Source organism: Aquarana catesbeiana, linkage group LG04 (assembly GCF_042186555.1).
Source record: "Aquarana catesbeiana isolate 2022-GZ linkage group LG04, ASM4218655v1, whole genome shotgun sequence".
NCBI lineage: Eukaryota > Metazoa > Chordata > Amphibia > Anura > Ranidae > Aquarana > Aquarana catesbeiana.
Genome location: NC_133327.1, coordinates 39,878,530 through 39,903,654, shown reverse-complemented (window position 1 = coordinate 39,903,654; position 25,125 = coordinate 39,878,530). Strand labels below are relative to the sequence as shown.

At 44.2% G+C, this 25,125-nt stretch overlaps 1 protein-coding gene across 2 annotated transcripts in view; it reads left to right on the top strand.

Moving 5' to 3' along the window:
* The first annotated feature begins 759 nt into the window (after positions 1–759).
* The window catches only part of LOC141139186 (cytochrome P450 2K1-like), an 87,889-nt gene continuing 63,523 nt past the window's right edge, over positions 760–25,125 (top strand). For both annotated transcript variants that reach the window (XM_073625097.1, XM_073625096.1), the window contains exons 1-3: positions 760–909; positions 13,990–14,182; positions 15,975–16,137. In XM_073625097.1, coding sequence (XP_073481198.1) covers positions 14,009–14,182; positions 15,975–16,137 — 337 coding nt within the window. In that variant the 5' untranslated portion in view covers positions 760–909; positions 13,990–14,008. The remainder of the gene's footprint in view (positions 910–13,989; positions 14,183–15,974; positions 16,138–25,125) is intronic.

Sequence of the window (25,125 nt, the reverse complement as noted above, 5' to 3'; positions counted from 1 at the left end):
TACAGATAGCAAAATGAACAGATATCTTCCCATGAGGAAAAGAGATATGAGTATTTTTAAAGAAAAGGCTTGTAGCTAATAGCATCATTGAGACCAGGGGCAGTGGTAGCAGCCAGAGTATGAATCTATTTTTCCTTTGTAAAATCTTTTTATCATGATTGCCACCTCGAGAGTTCATTGGAATGTGTTCTAATGCTGCAAATTTTACTACACTGCTGTCACAAGCATGCATTTGATTTCCATGTCATCCTATAGGTGTCAGCATGATGTAATATATATGATCCTTGATTCAACGCCAAAAAGCTCGTTTGGTTTTGCCCAGTTAGAAACTACCACATTCGCAAAACATAATGTACACCACGCCCTCCGTCTGACAGTTGACGTGGTGTATCGTAGAGTGTAATCTGCTGTTTGGCAGATACATTGCATGATTTTCATATATCCATGGACAAAAAGTGCATGAACCATATTGCCAAGTTCCTCTCGAGGTGGTATCTTCCCTGGCTGTCTCAGTAAAATGTCTCTGTATCAATCTATCCCTGAGTGATCTTGCCCTAATAAAAGTAATATTGGGTTTAGAGCCTGTATATTTTCAAAGGATGGGGTCATTGGTAAGGAGATACAGTATCAGTGTTTCTTAAGTATTTCTCGTATACATGAGTGTTGGCGGGTATAGTGTTAAACGGTGTTATCCTAAACAAATGTTCTTCTTTGTCATTACCCTGTGGACATTGTACTGCATGTTGTGTGCTTTTGTTTCAAGGGAGGAGAGGTGTAGCCTTGAGCTTTGTGGAGTCAAATATCAACAGGCTGTTAATATAAAGCTCCACACATAGAAATACAAAGCAGGACAACAGAGAGGAACATCCAGGAAGAGACCAGCCTGTTTTCAGAACACCAGCAGTGAAGGTTAGGATCTCTAAAATTGTTGACTTTTTTATGTTTGTGTGTGTGTGTGAACAATATAAGCATACACAATATAGATACCAATAGCCTACCTGTTCACTGTATCAACACAAAGATAAAGATTACAGAGCTGATCAATGTCTCCTCCCTACAATTGAGACTACCAGATAGGGAATTGTGCAGAGCATCCCGAGTAAAGCCCAAATCGTGCAAGGGTAACTATCATGATGGTGTACCCTACAGCTGATAAAAATAAAGTCTACCCTAACAAGTGAAAACACTGCAGCACCACAGTATTGTTTTCTCTAGTTTGAGTGTGTTTTTAAAATGCTTTTATTCTTTTGGTTGAAGCCAATTCTTGGTTATTCAGATGTTGTCTAATAACCAAATTGTTTAATTGTGTCTATTTACAGTATACCTTTATATTGTATAGTTGCAGCTTATTATGATTAGGGATGAGCCGAACACCCCCCGGTTCGCACCAGAACATGCGAACAGGCAAAAAATTAGAGCGAACATGCAAACACCGTCAAAGTCTATGGGACTCGAACATGAAAAGTGCTCATTTTAAAGGCTTATATGCAAGCTATTGCCATAAAAGTGTATGGGGATCTGGGTACTGCCCCAGGAGACATGTATCAATGCAAAAAAATTTTTTTTAAAAAGGCTGTTTTTTCAGGAGCAGTGATTTTAATAGATATAGATAATATAGATATTATTTTATAGATATTAAGGGAAATTCAATGCCAAAATTTAAAAAAACAAATGACGTGGGGGCCCTCCCCAACATCCATACCATGACCTTGCCCTCATCATGGGGAGGGTGCTTTGGGGTCCCCCCCAAAGCACCTTGTCCCCATGTTGATGGGGACAAGGGCCTCATCCCCATAACCGTTGCCCATTGGTTGTGAGGGTATGTGGGCGGGGGGCTTGTCGGAATCTGGAAGCCCCCTTTAACAAGTGGGCTCCCAGATCCCGGCCCCCCCCATGTGAATGGGTATGGGGGTACATTGTACCCCCACTCATTCACCTAAAAAGTATCAGAAAAGTAAAAATGACAGGAGACAGTTTTTTGACAATTCCTTTATTAAAAAAAAAAGTGTCCCGCAATGTAAATCCACTACAGGTTTTTATGAGCACACCCTAGATATTAGTAATAGAACCACATCCCGAAAATAGACCAGATGACAATAAAAAATGGGATTTTAACTGTGCAAGTAATTGGGGCACAATATCAAATATAGTATAAAAAATTATTTTATTTTGATAGACAAAATAAGAATTTACATATTTTTTTAAAACCAAAGTACAAGAAAAGTGGAGATACAATATTGGCTAGTACATTCATTTGTATGCAACAGTACAGCAGTGGTGGATTCCCAACATGTTTCGCCCATAAAACGGGCTTCCTCAGGGGATGCTGGTCATGTGCAGAGTACAGAGCCTTCTATACACCACTGCTTTGGTCTTTATCTGCCATCTACGGTTACTTTAGCACATAGTTGTCTGTAGCGGTCAGTCATCCCAGCAGTTATTGGTCTCCCCTTTGTTACTTAGGAGATATAGAAGGCTCTATACGCTGCACACGACCAGCATCCCCTGAGGAAGCCCGTCTTATGGGCGAAACATGTTGGGAATCCACCACTGCTGTACTGTTGCATACAAATGATTGTACTAGCCAATATTGTATCTCCACTTTTCTTGTACTTTGGTTTTAAAAAAATATGTAAATTCTTATTTTGTCTATCAAAATAAAATAATTTTTTATACTATATTTGATATTGTGCCCCAATTACTTGCACCGTTAAAATCTAATGTAAATCCACTGTCAATCACGGCACCGACGGTCCAGAGAAAAAAAATTAAAAACACCGCCTCCATGGGAGGTGCCTCGCCGACTGCAGTCTTTTCACTTTGACAGCTGTTATATAGCCAAGGGCAGGGCCACCCAGTGACGTAAACAGGTGACCCCACCCCCTCTGACATGACATGGTATCAGAAGGGGGTGGGGTCACCCGGTTACATCACTGAGTGACCCTGCCCTTGGCTATATAACAGCTGTCACAGTGAAAAGACTGAAGTCAGAGGGACTTCCGTATTTTTTTTTTTGGGACTGTCTGACGCCATGATTGATGATGGATTTACATCGCAGGACACTTTTTTTTTATAAAGGAATTGTCAAAAACTGTCTCCTGTCGTATTTACTTTTTTGACACTTTTTTGGTGAATGTACCCCATACCCATAGGTGGGGGGGCGGGATCTGGGGGCCCCCTTGTTAAAGGGGGCTTACATATTCTGATAATGTCCCCACCCGCAGACCCCCACAACCACCAGGCAAGGGTTGTGGGATGAGGCCCTTGTCCCCATCAACCTGGGGACAAGGTGTTTTGGGGGGACCCCAAAGCACCCTCTCCTTGTTGAGGGCATGTGGCCTGGTATGGTTCAGGAGGGGGGTGCTCTCTCGTCCCTCCCTTTCCTTTGACCTGCCAGGTTGCGTGCTCAGATAGCGGCTGTTCCGCCGCTTGATCGTTCTTACGGGCGGCGAAAGGGGACATCCCCCCTCCCGCCGCCCTCCGGTGCTTCTACCGACTCACCTCAGTGATCGGTGAGTCGGAGAGCGGATCCGCCAGCGCCGGATGTAGATCATAGAGATTTCCGGTGGACCAGATGGTCGCCGGAGTCTCTATGATCGTTCGGAGGCCGGGCGCAATGTTATGACGTCACGCCCGGCCTCTGCATTCAAAAAAACGGCGCCGCTTCGGCTGGGAAGCGGTGATCCTTTTTTTTTTTTTTTTTTTTTTTTTTTTTTTTAGGCTTCCCAGCCTAGAGGTGAGATGTGGGGTCTTATTGACCCCATATCTCACTGTAAAGAGGACCGATCATGTCATATTCCTATTACAAGGGATGTTTATATTCCTTGTAATAGGAATAAAAGTGATCAAAAAATGTTTTTTTTAAAGTGTCAAAATAAAAATTTTTAAGTAAAATTAACAATAAAAAAAAAAAAAAATTTAAAGCGCCCCTGTCCCCGTGAGCTCGCACGCAGAAGCGAACGCATACGTAAGTCCCGCCCACATATGAAAACGGTGTTCAAAGCACACATGTGAGGTATCGCCGCGAACGTTAGAGCGAGAGCAATAATTTTGGCCCTAGACCTCCTCTGTAACTCAAAACATGTAACCAGTAAAAAATTTTAAAGCGTCGCCTATGGGGATTTTTAAGTACCAAAGTTTGGCGCCATTCCACGAGTGTGTGCAATTTTGAAGCGTGACATGTTAGGTATCTATTTACTCAGCGTAACTTCATCTTTCACACAATGCAAAAAAATTTGGCTAACTTTGCTGTTTTGTTTGTTTGTTTGTTTTTAAAGCATGAAACTGTTTTTTTAAAAAAAAAAACGCGTTTGAAAAATTGCTGCGCAAATACCGTGCAAGATAAAAAGTTGCAATGACTGCCATTGTATTCTCTAGGGTCTTTGCTAAAAAAAACATATATAATGTTTGGGGGTTCTATGTAATTTTATAGCAAATAAATGATGATTTTTGACATGTAGGAGCGAAGTGTCAGAATTGGCCTGGATGCGAAGTGGTTCCCCAAATTAAAAAAAAAATGTCTTCGTCAGTAAAGGCCAATATGTATTCTTCTACATATTTTTGGTAAAAATCGCAATAAGCATATATTGATTGGTTTATGCAAAAGTTATATCATTTACAAACTATGGGAAAGATTTATGGCATTTAAATTTTTTTTACTAGTAAAGGCGGCGATCTGCGATTTTTAGTGGTACTGCGACATTGCAATGGACAGATCGGACACTTTTGACACATTTTTGGGACCATTGACATTTATACAGCGATCAGTGCTATAAATATGCACTGATTACTGTATAAATGTCACTGGCAGGGAAGGGTGTAACACTAGGTGGCGATCAAGGGGTTAAATGTATGTTCCCTCAGTGTGTTCTAACTGTATAGGGATTGAACTGACTAGGTGAGGAGACATATCATTGTTCCTACTTAGTAGGAACAAACGACATGACTCGTCTCCCCTGACAGAACAGGGATTTGTGTGTTTACACACACAAATCCCCGTGCTGGCTCTCGTGCACACGATCGTGCTTGGCCGGCGGCAATTGCGACTGCCGGCCATGCGCGTTAGGTCCCCCACTGTGCAGCGCGCCCGTGCCCTCTGGCGGCTCTTAAAGGTAACCACGTACCCGTACAGGGTTTCGCGCAGGCGTGCCATTCTGCCCCCATAAAAAGACGTGAGCCGGTCGGGAACCGGTTAACAGATAGCTAATGTAGCGCTTCCTCTGTAGGAGCCACTGGTAATTTGGGTCCTGCTCTTGGTCTAACCCTGTGTGAGGCCTCACCCTCACTGACACGACCAGTATACCATTCTGTTATCCTCATCAGGCACACAAGAATAAGACTCACAACTCTATAAAACATAAACAGGCTGTATTGACATAGAAATATAACAGGATGTACTGGCACTTTAAGTCAATCAGCATGAACACAAGGTTAGAAGTATAACTGATCCCTCAAATACTTTAGTAAAAGATGCGGACTCCAGCTTGCACTGTAACTCCCAAGGGCATAAACATTAGCTCTCTGTATAAGTAGAAACATCCCAAGTGGCCAAATAAGAGTAAACAATGGTAAAACAACAATGCCACTTGAGAGCTCTCAAACAAAGGAGCTAGGTTTAGGCTTGCAAAAACTACAAGTTATTGTAGTGCGACCTCTGCACAGTGTTCAACTAAAGCTACAAGTTAGTGTAGTGCGTCCTCCTCACAGTGTAAAGCTACAAATTAGTTTAGTGTGACCTCTGCACAGTGTTCAGCTAAAACTACAAGTTAGTGTAGTGCACAGTGTTCAGCTAAAGCTACAAGTTAGGGTAGTGCGTCCTCCTCACAGTGTTCAGCTAAAGCTACAAGTTAGGGTAGTGCGTCCGCCTCACAGTGTTCAGCTAAAACTACAAGTTAGTGTAGTGCGACCTCTGCACAGTGTTCAGCTAAAGCTACAAGTTAGTGTAGTGCGTCCTCCTCACAGTGTTCAGCTAAAACTACAAGTTAGTGTAGTGAGACCTCTGCACAGTGTTCAGCTAAAGCTACAAGTTAGTGTAGTGCGTCTTCCTCGCAGTGTTCAGCTAAAGCTACAAGTTGGTGTAGTGTGTCCTCACAGTGTTCATCAAAAACTACAAGTTAGTGTAGTGCGACCTTTGCACGGTGTTCAGCTAAAGCTACAAGTTAGTGTAGTGCGTCCTCCTCACAGTGTTCAGCTAAACCTACAAGTTAGTTTAGTGTGACCTCTGCACAGTGTTCAGCTAAAGCTACAAGTTAGGGTAGTGCGTCCTCCTCACAGTGTTCAGCTAAAACTACAAGTTAGTGTAGTGCGACCTCTGCACAGTGTTCAGCTAAAGCTACAAGTTAGTGTAGTGAGACCTTTGCACAGTGTTCAGCTAAAACTACAAGTTAGTGTACTGCGTCCTCCTCACAGTGTTCAGCTAAAACTACAAGTTATTGTAGTGCGACCTCTGCACAGTGTTTAACTAAAGCTACAAGTTAGTGTAGTGCGTCCTCCTCACAGTGTTCAGCTAAACCTACAAGTTATTTTTTTGCGAGCTCTGCACAGTGTTCAGCTAAAGCTACCTGTAGAAGGTTGGTGGTGTTTTCCTGATCCTATCACTACCACAGGCAGCTAAATAAGCTACAAGTTATTTTTTGGTGAGCTCTGCACAGTGTTCACCTAAAGCTACCTGTCGAAGGTTGGTGGTGTTTTCCTGATCCTATCACTACTGCAGGCAGCTAAATAAGCTACAAGTTAGTGTAGTGCGAGCTCTGCACAGTGTTCACCTAAAGCTACCTGTAGAAGGTTGGTGGTGTTTTCCTGATCCTATCACTACCGCAGGCAGCTAAATAAGCTACAAGTTATTTTTTGGCGAGCTCTGCACAGTGTTCACCTAAAGCTACCTGTAGAAGGTTGGTGGTGTTTTCCTGATCCTATCATTACTGCAGGCAGCTAAAAAAGCTACAAGTTAGTTTTTTGCGAGCTCTGCACAGTGTTCAGCTAAAGCTACCTGTAGAAGGTTGGTGGTGTTCTCATACTACAGGCAGGCAGTTGATTTTGCTAGCTGCAGTATCAGTGTATATATATATATATATATATAATATATATATATATATATATATATATATATATATATATATATATATATATATATATATATATATATATATATATATATATATATATATATATATATATATATCCCAGCTTAGTGCAGCTACAGGCCATTAGTATGTCTGGAAGGCCAACAAGGAGAGGCAGACAGTCACAAGCCAATAAAAGAGGGCAAGCAGGCTCTGTGTCTAGAGGCAACAGTGCTGGTCATGGAGACGGTGCATACTCATCAGCATGTGGCCGTGGGACACGCTTGGCCTTTTTTTTGGCAGCTGGCTGTGTTGAGCCGCAACATGCGGAAGACTTGGTCGAGTGGATGACCAAGCCGTCCTCATCCTCCTCATTCTCTCTCACCCATGCTCAGGGTACTTTGTCTGGCAAAGCAGTGGCCTCTTCCCTCAGCTCAATGTCATCAGTGACTCCTTCCCTAGCCCCACCATGTCCTCCTGAGGAGACCCTCGAACTGTTTGACCACAGTGTTGGGTACATGCTCCAGGAGGATGCCCAGCGTTTGGAAGGCTCTGATGATGATACTGAGCTAGATGAAGGCAGTAACGTGAGCACGGACAGAGGGGGTGCCCAAGAAGGACAGCAATCTGGCAATCATGCTCCCTCTGCTGCATTATACTGCCAGGTTTGCTCCAGTGATGAGGAGGGAGGGTATAATGAGGTCACTGACTCAACGTGGGTGCCTGATAGGAGAGGGGAGGAGGAGGCAGCCAAGTACTTGTGGGCAATCTGCTTTTTGGTACACCGACGTCAGATTGTACCAGGCAAATTTCCCTGCCCCAGCTGCTGCACCGCCGAAAGAAGTTCGCTCCCAGCCATCCACATGCCCAGCGGTTGAATGCTAGCTTGGCAAAATTCCTAGCACTTCAACTGCAGCCTTTTCAGTTGGTAGACTCTGTCCCCTTCCGTGAGTTTTTGGAATGTGCGGTTCCTCAGTTTCAGATACCCAAATGACACTTTTTCTCACAGAAGGCGATTTCGGCTCTCTACCGGCATGTGGAAGGCAATGTCTTGGCCTCGCTGGACAGGGCGGTCAGTGGTAAGGTGCATATTACCGCTGACTCATGGTCCAGCAGGCATGGACAGGGATGTTAGCTAAGTTTCACCGCGCATTGGGTGACTCTGCTGGCAGCTGGGAAGGATGCAGGACAAGGTGCAGTAGTGTTGGAGGTTGTTCCGCCACCACGCCTCAAAAATGCCACTACTAATGATTGTGACACACCTCTCTCTTCCACCCCCTCCTCTTCTTCTTCCTCCATGGCCTCTTCCTGTGCTTTGTCCTCGGAACCAGCGGTGCTCCGTAGCCGTTCAAGGGGCTATGCAAGTACGCAGGCCAAAAGATGCCATGCGGTGCTTGAGCTGGTGTGCTTGGGGGACAGGAGCCACACTGGGGCAGAGGTTCTGTCAGCTCTGCAGGGGCAGGTTCAGAGGTGGTTGACGCCACGCCAACTTAAGGCAGGAATGGTGGTTTGCGACAATGGCACCAACCTCCTCTCTGCCCTCCGACAGGGACAAATGACCCATGTGCCCTGTTTGGCTCACGTCCTTAACTTGGTGGTGCAGCGGTTCTTGGGCAAGTACACGGGCTTACAGGATGTCCTGAGGCAGGCCAGGAAAGTCTGTGTGTCTTCCGCTGGTCATATAATGCCAGTGCTCGGCTGGCAGACCTCCAAAAGGAGTTTAACCTTCCCAAGAACCGCAAAATCTGTGACATGCCCACCAGGTTGGCCAGGCTGCAGCGGCTGCACACGCAGCAGAGGGCCATCAATGAGTACCTGTGTGACTATGGCACCAGGACAGGGTCAGGGGAGCTTGTTTTTTTTTTCCCTACGTCATGATCAGGGATGCATGCACTGTCCTGTGACCATTTGAGGAGGCCACGAGGATGGTGAGCAGTGACAGTGCATGCGTCAGTGACACTGTCCCCCTTGTCCACCTGTTGGAGCACACGCTGCGTGGAATAATGGACAGGGCACTTGAGGCAGAACAGAGGCAGGAAGAGGAGGACTTCCTTAGCTCTCAAGGCCCCCTTTATCCAGACAGTGTTCCTGCGTGCCTGCCGATCACACAGGAAGAGGACGAGGAGGAGGAGGATTGTGTCAGTATGGAGGTGGAGCCTGGCACTCAGCATCAGCAGCAGTCTTTAAGGGATCAGTCCCAAGAAACAGATGGACTTGTACGTGGCTGGGAGGAGGTGGCTGCCGACCATGTCGTCCTTAGTGACCCAGAGGACTCCGGACCGAATGCCTCAGCAAACCTACGCTGCATGGCCTCCCTGATCCTGCAAAGCCTGCGTAAGGATCCTCGTATTCGTGGTATCAAGGAGAAGGACCAATACTGGCTGGCAACCCTCCTTGATCCACGTTACAAGGGTAAGGTTGCGGACCATATCTTGCCATTGCAGAGGGAGCAGAGGATGAAACATCTTCGGGATGCCTTGCAGAAAGGTCTGTGCAACACGTTCCCAGAGACTGGGAGGTTACAAACTCTTGTTTCTGGACAACGGGTTGCTGAGGCTTCGGTCAGTCAAAGAAGGAGCAGTGGAGAAGGTGGCCGTCTGACTGATGCGTTCAGACAATTTTTTGGTCCGCAGCCCCAAGGTATGATCGGTTCCAGCAACCATCGCCAGCGTCTGTTTTACATGGTGCAGGAATACCTAAGGGCAAGATCTGACTTGGACACCTTTCCCATTGAAAATCCTCTGGGTTACTGGGTCTTGAGGATGGATCACTGGCCAGAGCTTGCATAGTATGCAATTGAGCTACTGTCCTGTCCTGCATCCAGCGTTCTTTCGGAACGCACATTCAGTGCTGCTGAAGGCTTTGTAACCGATCACAGGGTGCGTCTGTCCACTGACTCAGTCGATCGACTGACCGTCATAAAAACGAATCAGTCTTGGATCACCACCAGTTACCAAGCACATGATGCTGATGTAACCGAATATTTTTTTTAAAAATCTCAGATCCCTTCAAAGACTGCCTATGCTGATGCTGAGTGACTATCCTGAGTAATTATCCTCTTCCTCCTCAATGATCACGCTGATAGCTTGTAAGAGCATTTTTGGTTCTGGGCGCCACCACCAGTGCCTAAGGCCCAATTTTTCAGCCCCTGTTTAACAGGTACGTGTAATTACAATTTTTGATGCAATACTTTGCAGCAGGGCTCGTTCCTGCGTTCCAACTAGAGTATCTGTGAGGGGTTGCAGTGTTGTGGCACCAGCACCAGTGCCTAAGACCCAATTTTTCAGCCCCTGTTCAACAGGGGCATGTAATTACAATTCTTGATTTAATATTTCACAGCAGGGCCCTGTGAGGGCTTACAGTGTTGTGGCCACAACAACACCTAAGGCCCAAATTTCTGCTGAGTATATAGGGCAGGCCCCTATTTTTAAACATCCAACTTACAAACGACTCCTACTTGCAAACGGAAGGAGACAACAGGAAGTGAGATGAAATCTACCCCTAGGAAGGGAAATTCTCTCCTGTAAGAGTTAATATGGGAAAAACGTTTCTCCTTTCCACTGATGCTTTATCACCAATCCTTGTTTCACAAAAAAAAACAAATTTTCAAAAAACATTTGTCATTGGGACAAAAAGTGAGGTGAAATCTTCTGAAGAGGAGCACAGACAGCAAAACAAATGTCACAGGGGTGATAACCCTTCCCTATGTTTTCCAAAAAGCTTAAAATAGATTTTTTGGCTGGAGCTAAACATGTTAAAAATGTACCAGTTCAAAATTACAAACAGATTCTACTTAACAACAAAGCTACAGTCCCTGTCTTGTTTGCACCGCCTGTATACTGCTGTTCAGAGTATATAGGGCCTGGTGGCCCCACGCCTTTCCTTTTTTTAATTTAGGTGCGGGGTTCCCCTTAATATCCATACAAGACCCTGTTGTTTGTCTCACTGATTTTCATCCATATTGTCAGGACCCGACATTACATTAAAGCCGCAAGCAGTTTTAAATGACTTTTTTTCCTTTAAAAATGACATTTTGTGCAGGGACTGTTCTAAGCACAGGAAACACGCGCCACTTTACAGGCATACTATAGACACCCCCCAGGTACGATATTTCAAGGAATATTTCACTTTTTTTTTCACTTCAACATCCTGCTATAAGTTTGTAGCCTTTTTTTTTTTTTGCGTTGTCATATTTATTGAACCTTTGTGTGTGTTAGTTAGAATTATTTCCCACTTATTGTTAATAAAGGAGAGATCCAGATGTTTTTCCCCTGTCTGACAAGGTCTTTGTGTCAAACTTTAAAAAAAGCAAAGCGCACATAAAAGAAACTATATGACACTTGTGCAGGTAGCCTCGAAAAGGGTAAGGTCGCAAGACTAGTCAGGGGATGTGTTTGGATACTAAATAAAAACCTATAATTGAACGTGTGTCCAGAAGGGGAAATAAGAGATACACATTTTAGCCTGTAAAACTTTGTATGATAGGAGGGAACCCCTCTGGAAAAAATGTTCAGCCTCTTCTTGTTTATAGGGCCAAACATCTTGGTGTGAAGGTGTGAAATCTGGATTATGTAGAGGAGTAAGTGGGCCAGGCGAAGAAGTCAAATTTATGGTTTTGTAAGTTTGGTGAACACAGTGAAGGGATGGGACTAAAGTCAGGTGGTATTTATGGCTTGGTAGGTAGCCAGGCAATCAATTACAGGGGAATTTGTGATCCTGATTTTCTATTTGGACCCAAGCCTTTGTTTCCCCACGTAGATTTCAATCAACTATTCTTGTCATATGGAATGCTAGGTAGTACTTATGTGTATTTGGCAAGCCTATGCCACCTTTTAGTTTAGGCATTGTGAGTAGATCATAACTGAGTCTGTGGCATTTGTGTCCCAATATGAAAAGCGTACAAGCTCTGCAATGTGAAGCGAAAAATGCTTTGGGAAGTTGGATAGGAATTGTCTGTAGGACGTAGAGAATGCAAGGAAGGATATTCATTTTTATTATGGTGGCCCGGCCAAACCAGGAAAACATGCCAAGGTTGGAGATCACGTTGAATATCTCTCAGTAGTTTAGGCTATATAAGTCTGTCAGTCAACTGGGGAGTTGTATGCCAAGGTATGTGATGGACTGAGTCTGCCATGAAAAGGGAAATTTAGATTTGGAAGTGTTTAGTTTCTGTCCATAAAAGCATTGCCTCACATTATAGCTGACTTCAATAATGAGTGTATTGTAAAAATCACATTTCAAGCAGGTAAGCCATAACAGAACCTAAAAACTAACCTTTTTACAGCTCTATACAGCTGAAGACACTTTAACCGGGGATCCAAAGTTAAAGGTAGAGTGGAAAAGGACTAGGACCTCTCTTTACTTTTTTTGATGCATTTGTCTGCACACTTCATGTCTATTGGTTAGCTGTCATAAATTAAAGTGAGTGACTGTCTGGGGGTTATTTACAAAAGGCAAATCCACTTTGCACTACAAGGTGCAAACTACATGTGCAAAGTGCACTTGAAATTGCACTGAAAGTGCACTTGGAAGTGCAGTCGCTATAGATCCGTGGGGGACATGGAAGGAAAATAAAAAACATCATTTTAGCTTGCACATGATTGGATGATAAAATCAGCAGAGCTTCCCCTCATTTTATATCTACCCCTCAGATTTACAGCGACTGCACTTCCAAGTGCACTTTCAGTGCAATTTCAAGTGCACTTTGCACTTGTAATTTGCACTTGTAGTGCAAAGTGGATTTGCCTTTAGTAAATAACCCCCTCTGTGTACCTATTAGACAGATTTCACCTTGTTTTCTTTCCAGGTGACTGATGTCAGACAGAGTAGATAAGGAGTGTAAATCGCCTCAATGTGGATACAGACAATCTTTAAATCCTAACTCCTGTCACATTTTGCTACTTAGTTTTGTATAGAATGGGGAAGAATTAGGATTTCTGTGACACCCGTTCAAGAAATGGGGGTGCATTTGTCACTGTGATAAGCTGGCACAGAGATTAATAAAAAGATTTCAGGAAGTTCTGACCCTTTCTCACTCTATTATAAAACGTTTTTTTTTTTTTTTGCTCGGCATTCCATCGGTATCTGTCCTCACAGAAACCTGACAAAGGCAGCAAACCTTCCCTGCACTATCCAAAACTAAAATTGGGACTTGAGTTTTCCTTCATATCCAGGCAGCCAAACCTCTACAATGGGTCACAGACAGTATTAAAAATATGAAAAGTCCATATGCAGCGCTAAAAAGTAGGAAGTAGATGAAGGACAAGCGGTGAACAGAGGTGAATGAAGGAGCCAAGACCCTCACACCAACTTTAGTGTATCTTCATAACACACCACTGTGCTCACATATAATCTCCTTACCAGAAAGCCAGAAATAACCAGCATATGAGTGTATGGCACATCCAATATCTCCTATAGGCAGCATCATCCACTGTCACACAAAGATCAGCACAACAGATCATAGGGCAAGGGATCCTCTGCAGCCTCCTCTCCCAGATGGTAATTTACATTAGCTCTGATCACAGCCAGTGTAAACAATACACACCATGAAAGAAATGAAGATATCTGCTCATTTTTATCAGATGTTTTGTGAGTACCCCCATTTCCTAATAAAATGTGGGATTGTTCATTATGGGCTTCACTATGGGCCTCTTCAGCTCCGATCACAGTCAGTGTAAACAATACACACCATTAAAGAATTGAAGAGGCCCATATGTACCATATGTACCCTACTATTTTAAGCATAGATATTACCCTTTGTTATTTACCAGTATTAAAAATAAAACTTTTCACCGCTTTATCCTAACCAGAACATTTTTTTTGGTAAGAGTGGACTTGAACAAACAAACAAACAAGCAAACTGATATTGTCTATTACAATGAGCAGTGCTTCTTGTTAACTCTCTATGTTGTTTTCCCATTCCCTCTAGACTTGAAGACACATTTATCATGGATCCTGTGACAATTCTTCTGTTCATCATAGTCATCTTGTTTTTGGTCAAAACCTATAATGAACAAAAAAATCAAAAGTACAAAAACTTCCCTCCAGGGCCGAAGCCTCTACCATTCATTGGAAGCTTGCATGTGATTGACTTACAAAAACCTCACTATGCCTTTATGAAGGTAATAAAACGTATTCTGCTGTTCTTTGTAAACAAAATTCAACTTATTAAAAAGACCAGTAAATAAATAACAAATTTGGTTATGTAAATTGTGATGTTAATAAAACTAATGCAAAAATATGAAGTGTAGTGAAAGCAAGACAATACTAGAGCTGACACATAAACTAGATGAATTCTAATCCAGATAAGTAGTGCTAAACACAGAGTACTATGGCCATTGTACGGTAAATGGCACCATAGATCAGTCACCAAAGCTCCAGTAAAAGGACTATGGTATACAGAAATGGTTAATACCTACTTCAGGTAGACATTGCTTGATGGCCAGGTAATCACTGAATTGACAGAACGTTGTCTAGACCCTGCCATCCAACTTAATAACATCATCTGTTTTAACAGGAGAATCACTTCAAGTGGTTTGATCACACTAGGTCCTCCAACTTAAAGGCCCTCTTATATTTCTGGTATTTTGGGCTCTATGCCCCAAACAAAACCCCAATGAACTACAATTGCCTGTGTCTCTTCCTTAACATCCATTACCTGCTGCAAAAATAAATAGGGTGATGGAGCAGAGGGTTGGCGATCAACACCAGTCGATTTTAGGCATTTTTCCTATTCAGGTAATATTAGTAGTAGTAGTATTGTTATTATTATACGGGAATTTTACAGTGCCAACAGTTTGTGTAGCTCTTTACAAAATGGAGGCAGGAAGTACAGTTATAATACAATTTAATACAGGAGGGCCCAGAGAGCCCTTCTCATTAGGTCTTACAATCTAAAAGGGTGCGTCAAGTGTTACAAAAGGTAATAGCTGTTATGGATGAGCTATATTACCTTCTACTACTAGAAAGTAAAAGAAGCTGGGAGTAGGCTAGGAGCAACATGAAACACTTTGCAGTAGAATGCATTACAAAAATATAAGTTTAACTTAGACAATAAGGGTAGTTCTTAGTGCATGGGAGCCATGCAGACCCCTTTCACACTGAGGCAGTTTTTAGACTTTTTGGCGCTAACAATAGTGCCTGAAAACTGCCTCTCCAGCCACCCCAGTGTAAAACCCAGAGCACATTCACACTGGGGCAGTGCGCTTGCAGAATGGGAAAAGAAGTCTTGCAAGTAGCATCTTTGGGGCGGTGTGGGAGCGGTGTATACACCGCTCCCACACTGCCCCTGCCCATTGGAATGCATGGGCAGTGCTTCCGAAGCAGCTGAAAAGTGCTTCGGAAGCGCCGCATCACGGGCACTTTTAACCCCTTTTTAACCCCTTCTTGGGGGTTAAAAGCAGCCAGCTACCACCCGAAAAGTGCCGCTATAACATCTGTAAAGCGCCGCTAAAACGAGCAACACTTTACTGTGAATGCTGGCACCGCCCCAGTGTGAAAGTAGCCACCAAGTATGCTTATATGGTTTAATGGACAACTGTGTATAAAAAGGCAAAGATACAGAGCACATAAAAGGAAAAATTCTAGACGCATGCATTCCAATTCACTGTTTTAAATTTTTTGACCATCCTAACTGAGACGGTATGGAGAAACTGACACTAAAAACGATTGCTTGGATTAGACATAAAAATTAATCAAAAGCAAATACTCTAAAGTACATAAGTCATCAAATCTATAAACTTCTTTAAAGTGATCATATTAATCTAAGGGTAATCTAATTTAAGGGCTGTTGGTCATGTAGGTACGCATCTCAAAGACCTAAAATCTCCCTGTAGGTACCTATCAGCATGCGCGTCATAGTTTTATGATGTTTATCAATATATTATACATTTTTATTGCATTTTTTTTTTATAGCTGTCTGAGGAGTATGGCTCCGTGTTTAGCATCCAGCTGGGTATAGAGAAGATGGTTGTCCTATGTGGTTATGACACCGTTAAAGATGCACTTATCAACCATGCCGAGGAATTTTATGAAAGACCAAATACTGCAATTATTGCTAGAACATCCCATGGAAATGGTAAATCACATAATGTTCTATAAAAAAGCCCTACAGTTTTAAAATAAGTAGATGGTACATGTTACATATTAGAAAGAGCTCCATTCAGGATATAAATATCCTGAATGGGAAATTCAAAATTATGTTACATAAATATTTAAAACTCAGCTCCAGTCAAAACTTTTAATTTCCTTTTGGATAGTATTCAGATGGGGTTTAGCCTTCTGTCAGGTTTTCATTACTGTTTACCAATCTTCTAAGAGCATTTTTCCTAACCCTAATGTCAAGCATCTGTGATAGTGAGCCCTTTAGATTGCCGCCAACTCAGGGTTCCCCAGGGTGTGGAGTCTGAGTCCCAGCCTGCTTCTTCACCAGATCCTCTGATGGTGGGGATGGACTTGCAGTGAGCTGGAACTAGGTTGCGACCCTCAGGTACACCCAGCTGAGGATGCGGAGACCACTCGCCTGTGCAGAGTACAAGCAGCAAACAAAAGGAAATCCAGGAGACAAGCCGAGGTCAGAGCAGGTAGTGAACAAGCACAGATGGTAAACTAATCTGGGGTACGTACCTGGATAGTCAGACACAAGACAAGCAAAAGAGAACTGTGAAGTTGCTCATTCAATGTGGGTTACACTGAGCATGTCTTATATAGGCAAGCAAACTAGGAGGCAGTCAAGGAAGTGATCGAATGGAAGAAAATAAGGCCCCTTTCACACGATCGGACCGTTCAGGTCCGCCTGTCAGTTTTGATAGCGGACCTGAACGGGCGCTCCATGTTAGTCTATGGAGGGTCGGATGTCAGCGGAGACATGTCCGCTGACATCCGACCCGGTCCAATCCGCTAAAAGCAGACGGATGGCTCTACGTCCAGGTCTGTCGCTGGCGGATCGGATCGGGTGAGATCTGATAAAAACGGACAGGCTGTCCATTTTCATCCGATCCCTCCATAGGCGGCAGCGGCGCCTGACAAGCCCCTCCCCGCTCAGTGAGCAGAGAGGGACCTGTCATCCGCCGGCTCAGCGGAGATCAACGGACAGATCTCCCGCTGAGCCGGCGGACCGAGACGGGCTCCGTAGAAACGGAGTCTGCCTCGTGTGAAAGGGGCCTAAAGGTCCACAGAATAGCAGGTGATGACCATAGGTGAGCACAGCCAAACCACACATGTGAAATGAATCAGGGTAGAGAAGCAATGCAGCAAGGAGGTAAGAATACACAAGCAGCTAACTGCAGGCTAACTTGTGACACCTAATTCAGGTTCCTGCACATTCTCTCACATATTTCCAATACACTTCTCTTCTACAGAGGATTTTAAAAGAACACAGTGGGTGGGATGTCACATCTTGATTCATGGATGATCTGCTTTTTATAACAGCATGAACACACAGGCTGTAGTTTAAATCTCCTCCTACCTGAACACTCAGCACTAGGGCTGACCCTGCAGTTTATCATGTGACCGTGGTACACAGAACAGTCAAAAGATTTATAGGCTGTGGGCACTGCTGGAGGGGGGGGCAGATGAACTATTTTCTATTATTACTGGGTTTAGCAATACTTTAACTCAAAAGGTCTGTGCTGTGCGCATTTGAACGATCAGGATGCTGACTACTGGCAAAACATTGACCCAGGTTTGGGGGCTTCATCCCTCCCAAGTTTCTAAAAAGCCTTCATGCTCCTGGACCTATACTAGGACTTACTAATCCCATAAGACACTGAAAGTTTCCTTTCTATCAATTATGCAACTTGAAGCCCCTAAAATCATATGGATGAGAACCTTGAGTGTCACCTAACCCTTCTCTTATTTATGGTATAAGGAAGTATTACAGAAAATTGATTACTACAATTTTTTTAGCGTATATGATATTAAAAATTATTAAACCCGGGGGCGTGTCCTGGACATGGAGCTGTGAGGACGTGCTTGGTCCGCGCTCCGCTCCCGTCGCTACTTCATCAGCAGCATACCCGCGATCCTGGGCCCTGACACGGCCCAGGACATGTCACAGAGGCGACGGAATACGGCCCACAACTCCGGGACGGACAACACACAGCAGGGGCAGCTGGATTCATATTTTTCCGGGACCCGCGGCAAGGCCTAGGAAAAATCCAAGATGGCGCCGGCCAGCAAAACGGCGAAACAGCACGCGCCGACACAGAAGCAGCCCACGCCACCTGCTATATCTCCACAACCATCACCCGGATTGGTGAGTGACTCTGCACCACCGGCTTCCCCGGGGTCCTCCGTATCCAGGGCGGGGGGATCGGACATTGCTGATCTTATGGAGGATGGGGATATAAAGAGGCATATCTGGTCCCTCCCCACTAGAGAGGATCTGGAAAAATTCACAGCAAGGGTGGAAAAGGCGTTCACAGAGGATATAGCACAGCTTAAGGAGGACACCACACATCTGGGCACAAGAGTGGAAACATTAGAGCAAAGGCTGGATGAGGCTCTCTCCACCATGTCAGCACTACAACTGAGATGTGTAGCCCAAGATCAAAAGCTGGACCTATTGCTGTCACAACTTGATGATTTTGAGAACCGTAGCAGGAGGGCTAATATCCGTATCCGAGGTATGCCAGAAGCAACAGCCCCCAGAGATATTATCCCCTCCTTGCAAGGCATATTCAGGGAGATCCTGGAACTACCGGACACAGTGCCAATTGAGATTGACCGTGCCCACCGGGCCCTGAGACCACCATCCCAAGATGTTGAAAACCCAAGGTACATAATATGCAAGCTGCATAAATACACCCTCAAAGAGCGAATAATGTAAAAGATGCGCAACAGGCCTTTCTTTGATTTCGATGGCGCCCACCTCTGTTTCTTTCAGGACATCTTCAGACGCACGCTTATGCAACGTCGGGCCCTAAAACCTGTTTTGTTGGCCCTCCAAGAAGTGGGCCTTACGTACCACTGGGGCTTTCCCTTCTACTTACAAGCTACTAAAGATGGCCGTTCAGCCACATTACGCACCAGAGATGACCTGCCTCACTTTCTCTCTGCCATGGGCCTAGGTAAAGTTGACTTTCCGGACTGGCATGGGGATCCTGCGATGGCAAACTTCTCAAACATCAAACTCCCCCAGCCCTGGACGCAGATGCCTCAATGCCGAGGCCGTAGACGCAGTCACCACCAGCAGGAATCGGATGCTTCTCCCGGCCCCTCTATACTAAGAGACTGATGGTAATGCCTGGATCCCGAATTTCATCCTTATCCCCTACTATGGAAGCACCCCTTATTGCCAGACCATCAGAAGATCTGAAGCTCCCCACCTAACCTGGTCATTATTGTGCTCGCCCTGACTTGGCTTCGATGGCGACCTTTGACAGCACAACGATGGACAAGGCTTTGCCCTGCAACCCAGATAGACACGGTTTGGGGTTGCTTCCAGATCTCTTTACTTCCTAGTCCTACCCTCCCCAGGACTTATCTCAGATTATGAAACTCCCTGAGCCCCTGCCATGTCCCTTCCCCCCTCGATCCATAGGGTCTCAGAGAAGCTCCTATGAAGTGGGGGCGGAGCGGACCCTTTCTTCCTTCCCTCCTTCATGTTGGCCCCCGACCCCCAGTAGGCCGCCCACATACGGGTACCAATCCCATTTGGGATGTCAGATCTGGACAGAATGGGCCCCCTGAGAAAGAGGGGCTCATTGGGCCCAGTCTCCACCTATTCAGAACCACTGTTAGGTTCTTTTTGAGTTTAAACATTGCCTATGTTTATGCTGATGTTAATGATTGTCTTTCTCTCATCTCTCTAATCTCCTTCCTTACTCTCTTTTCCCTTCCTGGTCTCTGCTCCCCTCTCCCCTTCACTAACAGGGTTTATCAGACTGACGATACCTGCTCCGGACTCCGCCGCCGGGACCAAAGACGACCTACAACATCACTCTTCAATGACAACTGTTAAGGTAATTTCTTATAATGTCCGCGGTCTTTGCTCCCCCTGTAAGCGGAGTAAATTGTGGTGGGAACTGAAAAAATTAAAAGCACAGATAGTTTTCCTGCAGGAAACGCACTTTACTCACCATTCTATACCCAAACTACCGACACACATTTATAGTCAGTGGTACCATAGTACCAACCCAGTCAACAAGTCCAGAGGCACTGCAATAGCTATCCACAAAAACTGCCCCTTTCAACATACAGACGACATGGTTGACCCCCTGGGAGGATACGTCTTCCTTTCGAGAGAATACATTAGAACACTTGAGCGAGGGTACAATATGGGAATGTCACAAGGCCGTAGTAAGAGGTGAGCTTATTGCACAAGGCACTAGACTGAAGAGAGAACGACTAGCAGACTACAATAGAGTTTTTTTTTTTTTTTTTTTTATAATTGTATTTTTTATTGGTTTTTCAATAATTAAGTACAAAGTTGTAACAAAATGAACATTACATTATCAATGCAAGTGCATTATACAGCAATCATAATATAAAAAAGGAAAACAGAATATAAAGTAACAAATATAGGTAACAAGAAAGTGTTCACAGTAACAAGACACATAAGTATAGTAGAGCAATTCCTCATGGTGTGTATAATAAGCGTAATATTAAAGGGAGTCTGGATCCTTGAGATCAGTTCAAGCCATATACACTGGTAATATAGGGATGAATTAAGATTAGGGTGCATCTGATGACAAGGGGGTCCCGTATTCCGAAAGATCCCATGGTTCCCATATTTCAATAAATTTGGAGACACAGTCATGAACCGAGGCCGTCAAAAACTCCATTGTCCGGATCTCAGTCACCAAATGTAGTAACCTGGACCGTGGAGGTGGAATATTGGATAACCAGAATAATCGGGATAAGTCTCCTGGCGGCTAGTAATATGTAGGATATTAATTTGTTTGTCTTTTTAGATACCCCTGATGGAGGTAAGCCCAATAAATAGTTCAAGGGATCCACCGGAAGGGACACCCCAGTCACCTTTTGTATAAGAAAATGCACATCACACCAAAAGGGTTGAATCAAAGCGCACTGCCAAAAAATGTGGAACAGTGAACCTATATCAGTTCCACATCGCCAACAACGCTGTGAGACTGATGGGTCATACTTGTGAATCACATCAGGAGTTCTGTACCAGAACATGAGAATCTTAATCGTTGTCTCCCTCTGAGTGACACATTTGGAAGATCTAAATATAGAGGACCAAATTCTATCCCACATCTGTATTGTGACAGGACGGCCCACTAAATGAGACCATCTGCGCATATAAAGATGTAATGTCTCCGTGATGGGAAACGACTCATGGAGGATACGATAGATACAGGAAATTAAATGCAATTGATGAGGGCCTTGAGCACACAGATATTCAAAAGTAGTAGGCTTATCTAGAGTCAGGGATGGTGATTTAGAATGAAAGAAGGGTCTAATTTGCATATAGAAGTGGAAAAGATGTGGTGGTAGGTCAAATTTCTCACTTAAAATGTTAAAGGTATGTAGCTTCCTTGTTATGGGATGAACAAGGTTCCTGAGTTGAAAGAAATGTACATTTACCCATGGAAAAATCCTGCCCAGGGACATACTATCCGGAATGAGAGGGTTAAATAATACATTTATAAGAGGGGAGCAGGGAGACATAAGGGAAAAGCGTTTAAGGCAATTACGCCAAATAGTTAAAGTTAGTATCATTGGTCCATTACACTGACGTTTATATATAGGATCTAAAACAGGGGGGGCACCCCAAACCAAGGATCCCGGGTGGACCGGGTAAAGTACCCCCTTTTCAATAGCAGACTATTGGTTTGGTGCATGTAAGGAAGACCAAGAGGCTATGACCCTCAAATGTGTAGCGTAATAAAATTTAGTGATATCAGGAGCACCTAAACCTCCTCTGGATCTAATGGCAAACAACACAGAGCTTGCTATACGGTGCGCTCTGCCATTCCATATAAACTTTAGGAAAGTCCTGTGAAGTGCTTTTAATTGTGTGGCAGGTACAGCTACTGGGAGAGTTTCAAAATAATAAAGCAATCTAGGCAGTATAGACATTTTCAAAACATTAATTCTGCCCAAGAGAGATAGGGGGTATTTAGTCCAGTTCGACAGAGACTTATTAATATCTAGTATCAGGGGAGGGAAATTGGTGTCATATAGGGAGGAATAAGAAGGGGTAAGTAATACACCTAAGTATTTAAGAGAGGTATTACACCATTTATAGGGGTAAGATTCTTTGAGTTCAGATAATAATGGCGTTGGAATGTGTACAGGAAGGGCTTCAGTTTTAGAGGCGTTGATTTTGTACCCGGAAATAGCACTAAAAGAGTTCAATATTTCATGTAATGAGGGAAGGGATATCAGAGGATTAGTGATAGTGAGCAAAATGTCGTCTGCAAATAACGATAATTTATATTCCCCCTGTCTCATCACCACCCCACTGATATCCGGGTGAACATGGATAAATTCAGCCAGGGGTTCTAGACACAGAATAAAAAGCAGTGGCGAAAGGGGGCAACCCTGTCGAGTTCCATTTGTCATGGGGAAGCCAGGAGACAGAAAGGACGACATTTGTACTTGCGCAGAGACATTTGAATATAAGGCTTCTAAAGCTGTTAAGAAAGGGCCAACAAAACCATATATCTTTAAGGTGGCGAACATATAGGGCCAGCTTAGCCTGTCAAAGGCTTTTTGTGCGTCTAGACTCAGAATCAATGCCGGTCGGGAGGTTCTGTCCAAGAGATCTATCAGATCTATTGTATGCCGGGTGTTATCTCCCGCATGTCTCCCAAGGACAAAACCTACCTGATCCTTGTGTATCAGTTTGGGGATGAATGCAGAAAGTCTGGTAGCGAGAATTTTAGTAAATATCTTGTAGTCTGAATTTAGGAGGGCTATGGGTCTGTAGTTATCCGGGAGGGAGGGGTCCTTCCCAGGTTTAGGGATAACCGAAATAAATGAATGGGAGAACTGTGGATGTGGGGGAGTACCCTTGAGAAAGGAGGCATATAAAGCTAACATGTGAGGAGATAAAATGTCAATAAAAGATTTGTAGTATGAGTAAGGCAAGCCGTCTGGACCGGGAGCTTTGTGTGATGGGAGATGTTTAATTATGGCAAAAAGTTCTTCAGCTGTAATTGCCATATTTAAGCTCTCTAAATCATTTGTAGATAGTTTCAGGAGCTTTATATTGGAGAAAAAGGACTCAAAATTACCCTGGGTGAATTCAAAATGATTCTCTGGAGTCAGGCAATTATACAGTTTGTTGTAAAAGTTGCCAAAAATTTTGGACATCTCACGAGGACAGTGAGTTCTAGATCCGTCTGGTTGTATAAGAAAGTTGGGCAAGGAATTCAACGGACGAGGGCATAACTTATTAACTAACATCCTGTGGGGTTTATTGGAGAATTCATAAAATTTTTGCTTCATCCACAACATGGACCTAGCTGTTTTGTTGATCTAATTTGTTCTCTAAGTTGAATGACTTTACGTAGTTTCAGCACTGTGGGACCACCCAAAAGCCTCCGTTCAGCAGTTACCAGAGCAGACATTAGGGACTGTAAAAGGTTATTTCTATCTCTCTTCAGTCGAGAACCCTCAGCAATACATGCACCTCGGAAAACAGCCTTGTGCGCCTCCCACAGTGTAGAAACTTGAGACACCGAACCTGTGTTGAGTAAAAAATACTCTTTCAAGCTATTTGCTAGGGTAGAGCGGGAAACTTCAGACTGCAGAAGGTGATCATTGAAACGCCAATGACAGGATTTGGTGTAGGTCTGAGATAACATAAGATCTAGCGTAATGGGTGCATGGTCTGACCATGTAATGGGAGAGATATCTGAATCAACTATATAGGGAATAAGTGGGGCTGAAATAAAGAAATGATCTAGGCGGGAATACATATTATGAGCTGATGAATAAAACGTAAATTGTTTAGCAGAGGGGTGTTTTATCCTCCATGAGTCGAAAAGTCTATGTGACCTAATACATTTACGGAAGGCATTAGCTTGGGACAGTACTCTTTTAGATGGGGTAGGACTAAAAAGTGTTTGTCTCTAGTGGGTGACATGACCAGATTGAAGTCCCCACCAACTATCATAAAAGGTTGTGAGCAATATTGGGGAGTATCAAAAAGTTTGTTGAGGAAATCAATCTGGCCCGTGTTCGGAGCGTACAAATTAACCAGTGTAAAAGAGGTAGACATATATTCACATTCTAGAACAAGAAATCTCCCGTGAGAGTCCGCATGAGACCTCCGAACTTTGATAGGACATGTTTTTCTGATCAGGATTGCCACTCCTGCCCTGCCCGTAGAATCAGAGGCAAGGTAGGAGGTGGGAAAAAACCTTGAGGCAAATTTGAATGATCCTCTTGCCCGAAAGTGGGTCTCCTGGATCATCACCACATCTGCGTCCGAAGCCCTGAAATCTTTCAGGGCCATCCAACGCTTACTAATGGAGCCCAGGCCCTTTACATTGTAAGACATAATTTTCAAAGCCATGATTGTGGTCTATGTAGGAGTGCTAATATGAACACCGCTAACACTATAAGCATGAGAATACTTAAAGGAAGAAAATATATACTGTATTTATCGGCGTATAACACGCACTTTTTTCCCCTTAAAATCAGGGGAAAGTCGCAGGTGCGTGTTATACGCCGATCCCCTGCGATCCCGTGGTGTCAAAACTTCAAAATCGCCGACCGCGATTTGAAAATGGCGCCGCCGGCACCGAAATACACAGAGCCGGTCCTCGGCTCTTTCCGGCGGCTCTCGTTCATTTTCGGCTCCACTCGTAGTCCCGAGCGGAGCTATCCGAACCTACTCGGCTAGGTTCGGATAGCTCAGCTCGGGACTACGAGTGGAGCCGAAAATGAACGAGAGCCGCCGGAAAGAGCCGAGGACCGGCTCTGTGTATTTCGGCGCCGGCGGCGCCATTTTCAAATCGCGGTCGGCGATTTTGAAGCCCAATATGGCAGGGACAGGGGATCGACGGCTGCAATGGGGCAAGGCTGCACTGGGGAAGGCTGCACTGGGGAAGGCTGCACTGGGGAAGACTGCACTGACAAGGCTGCA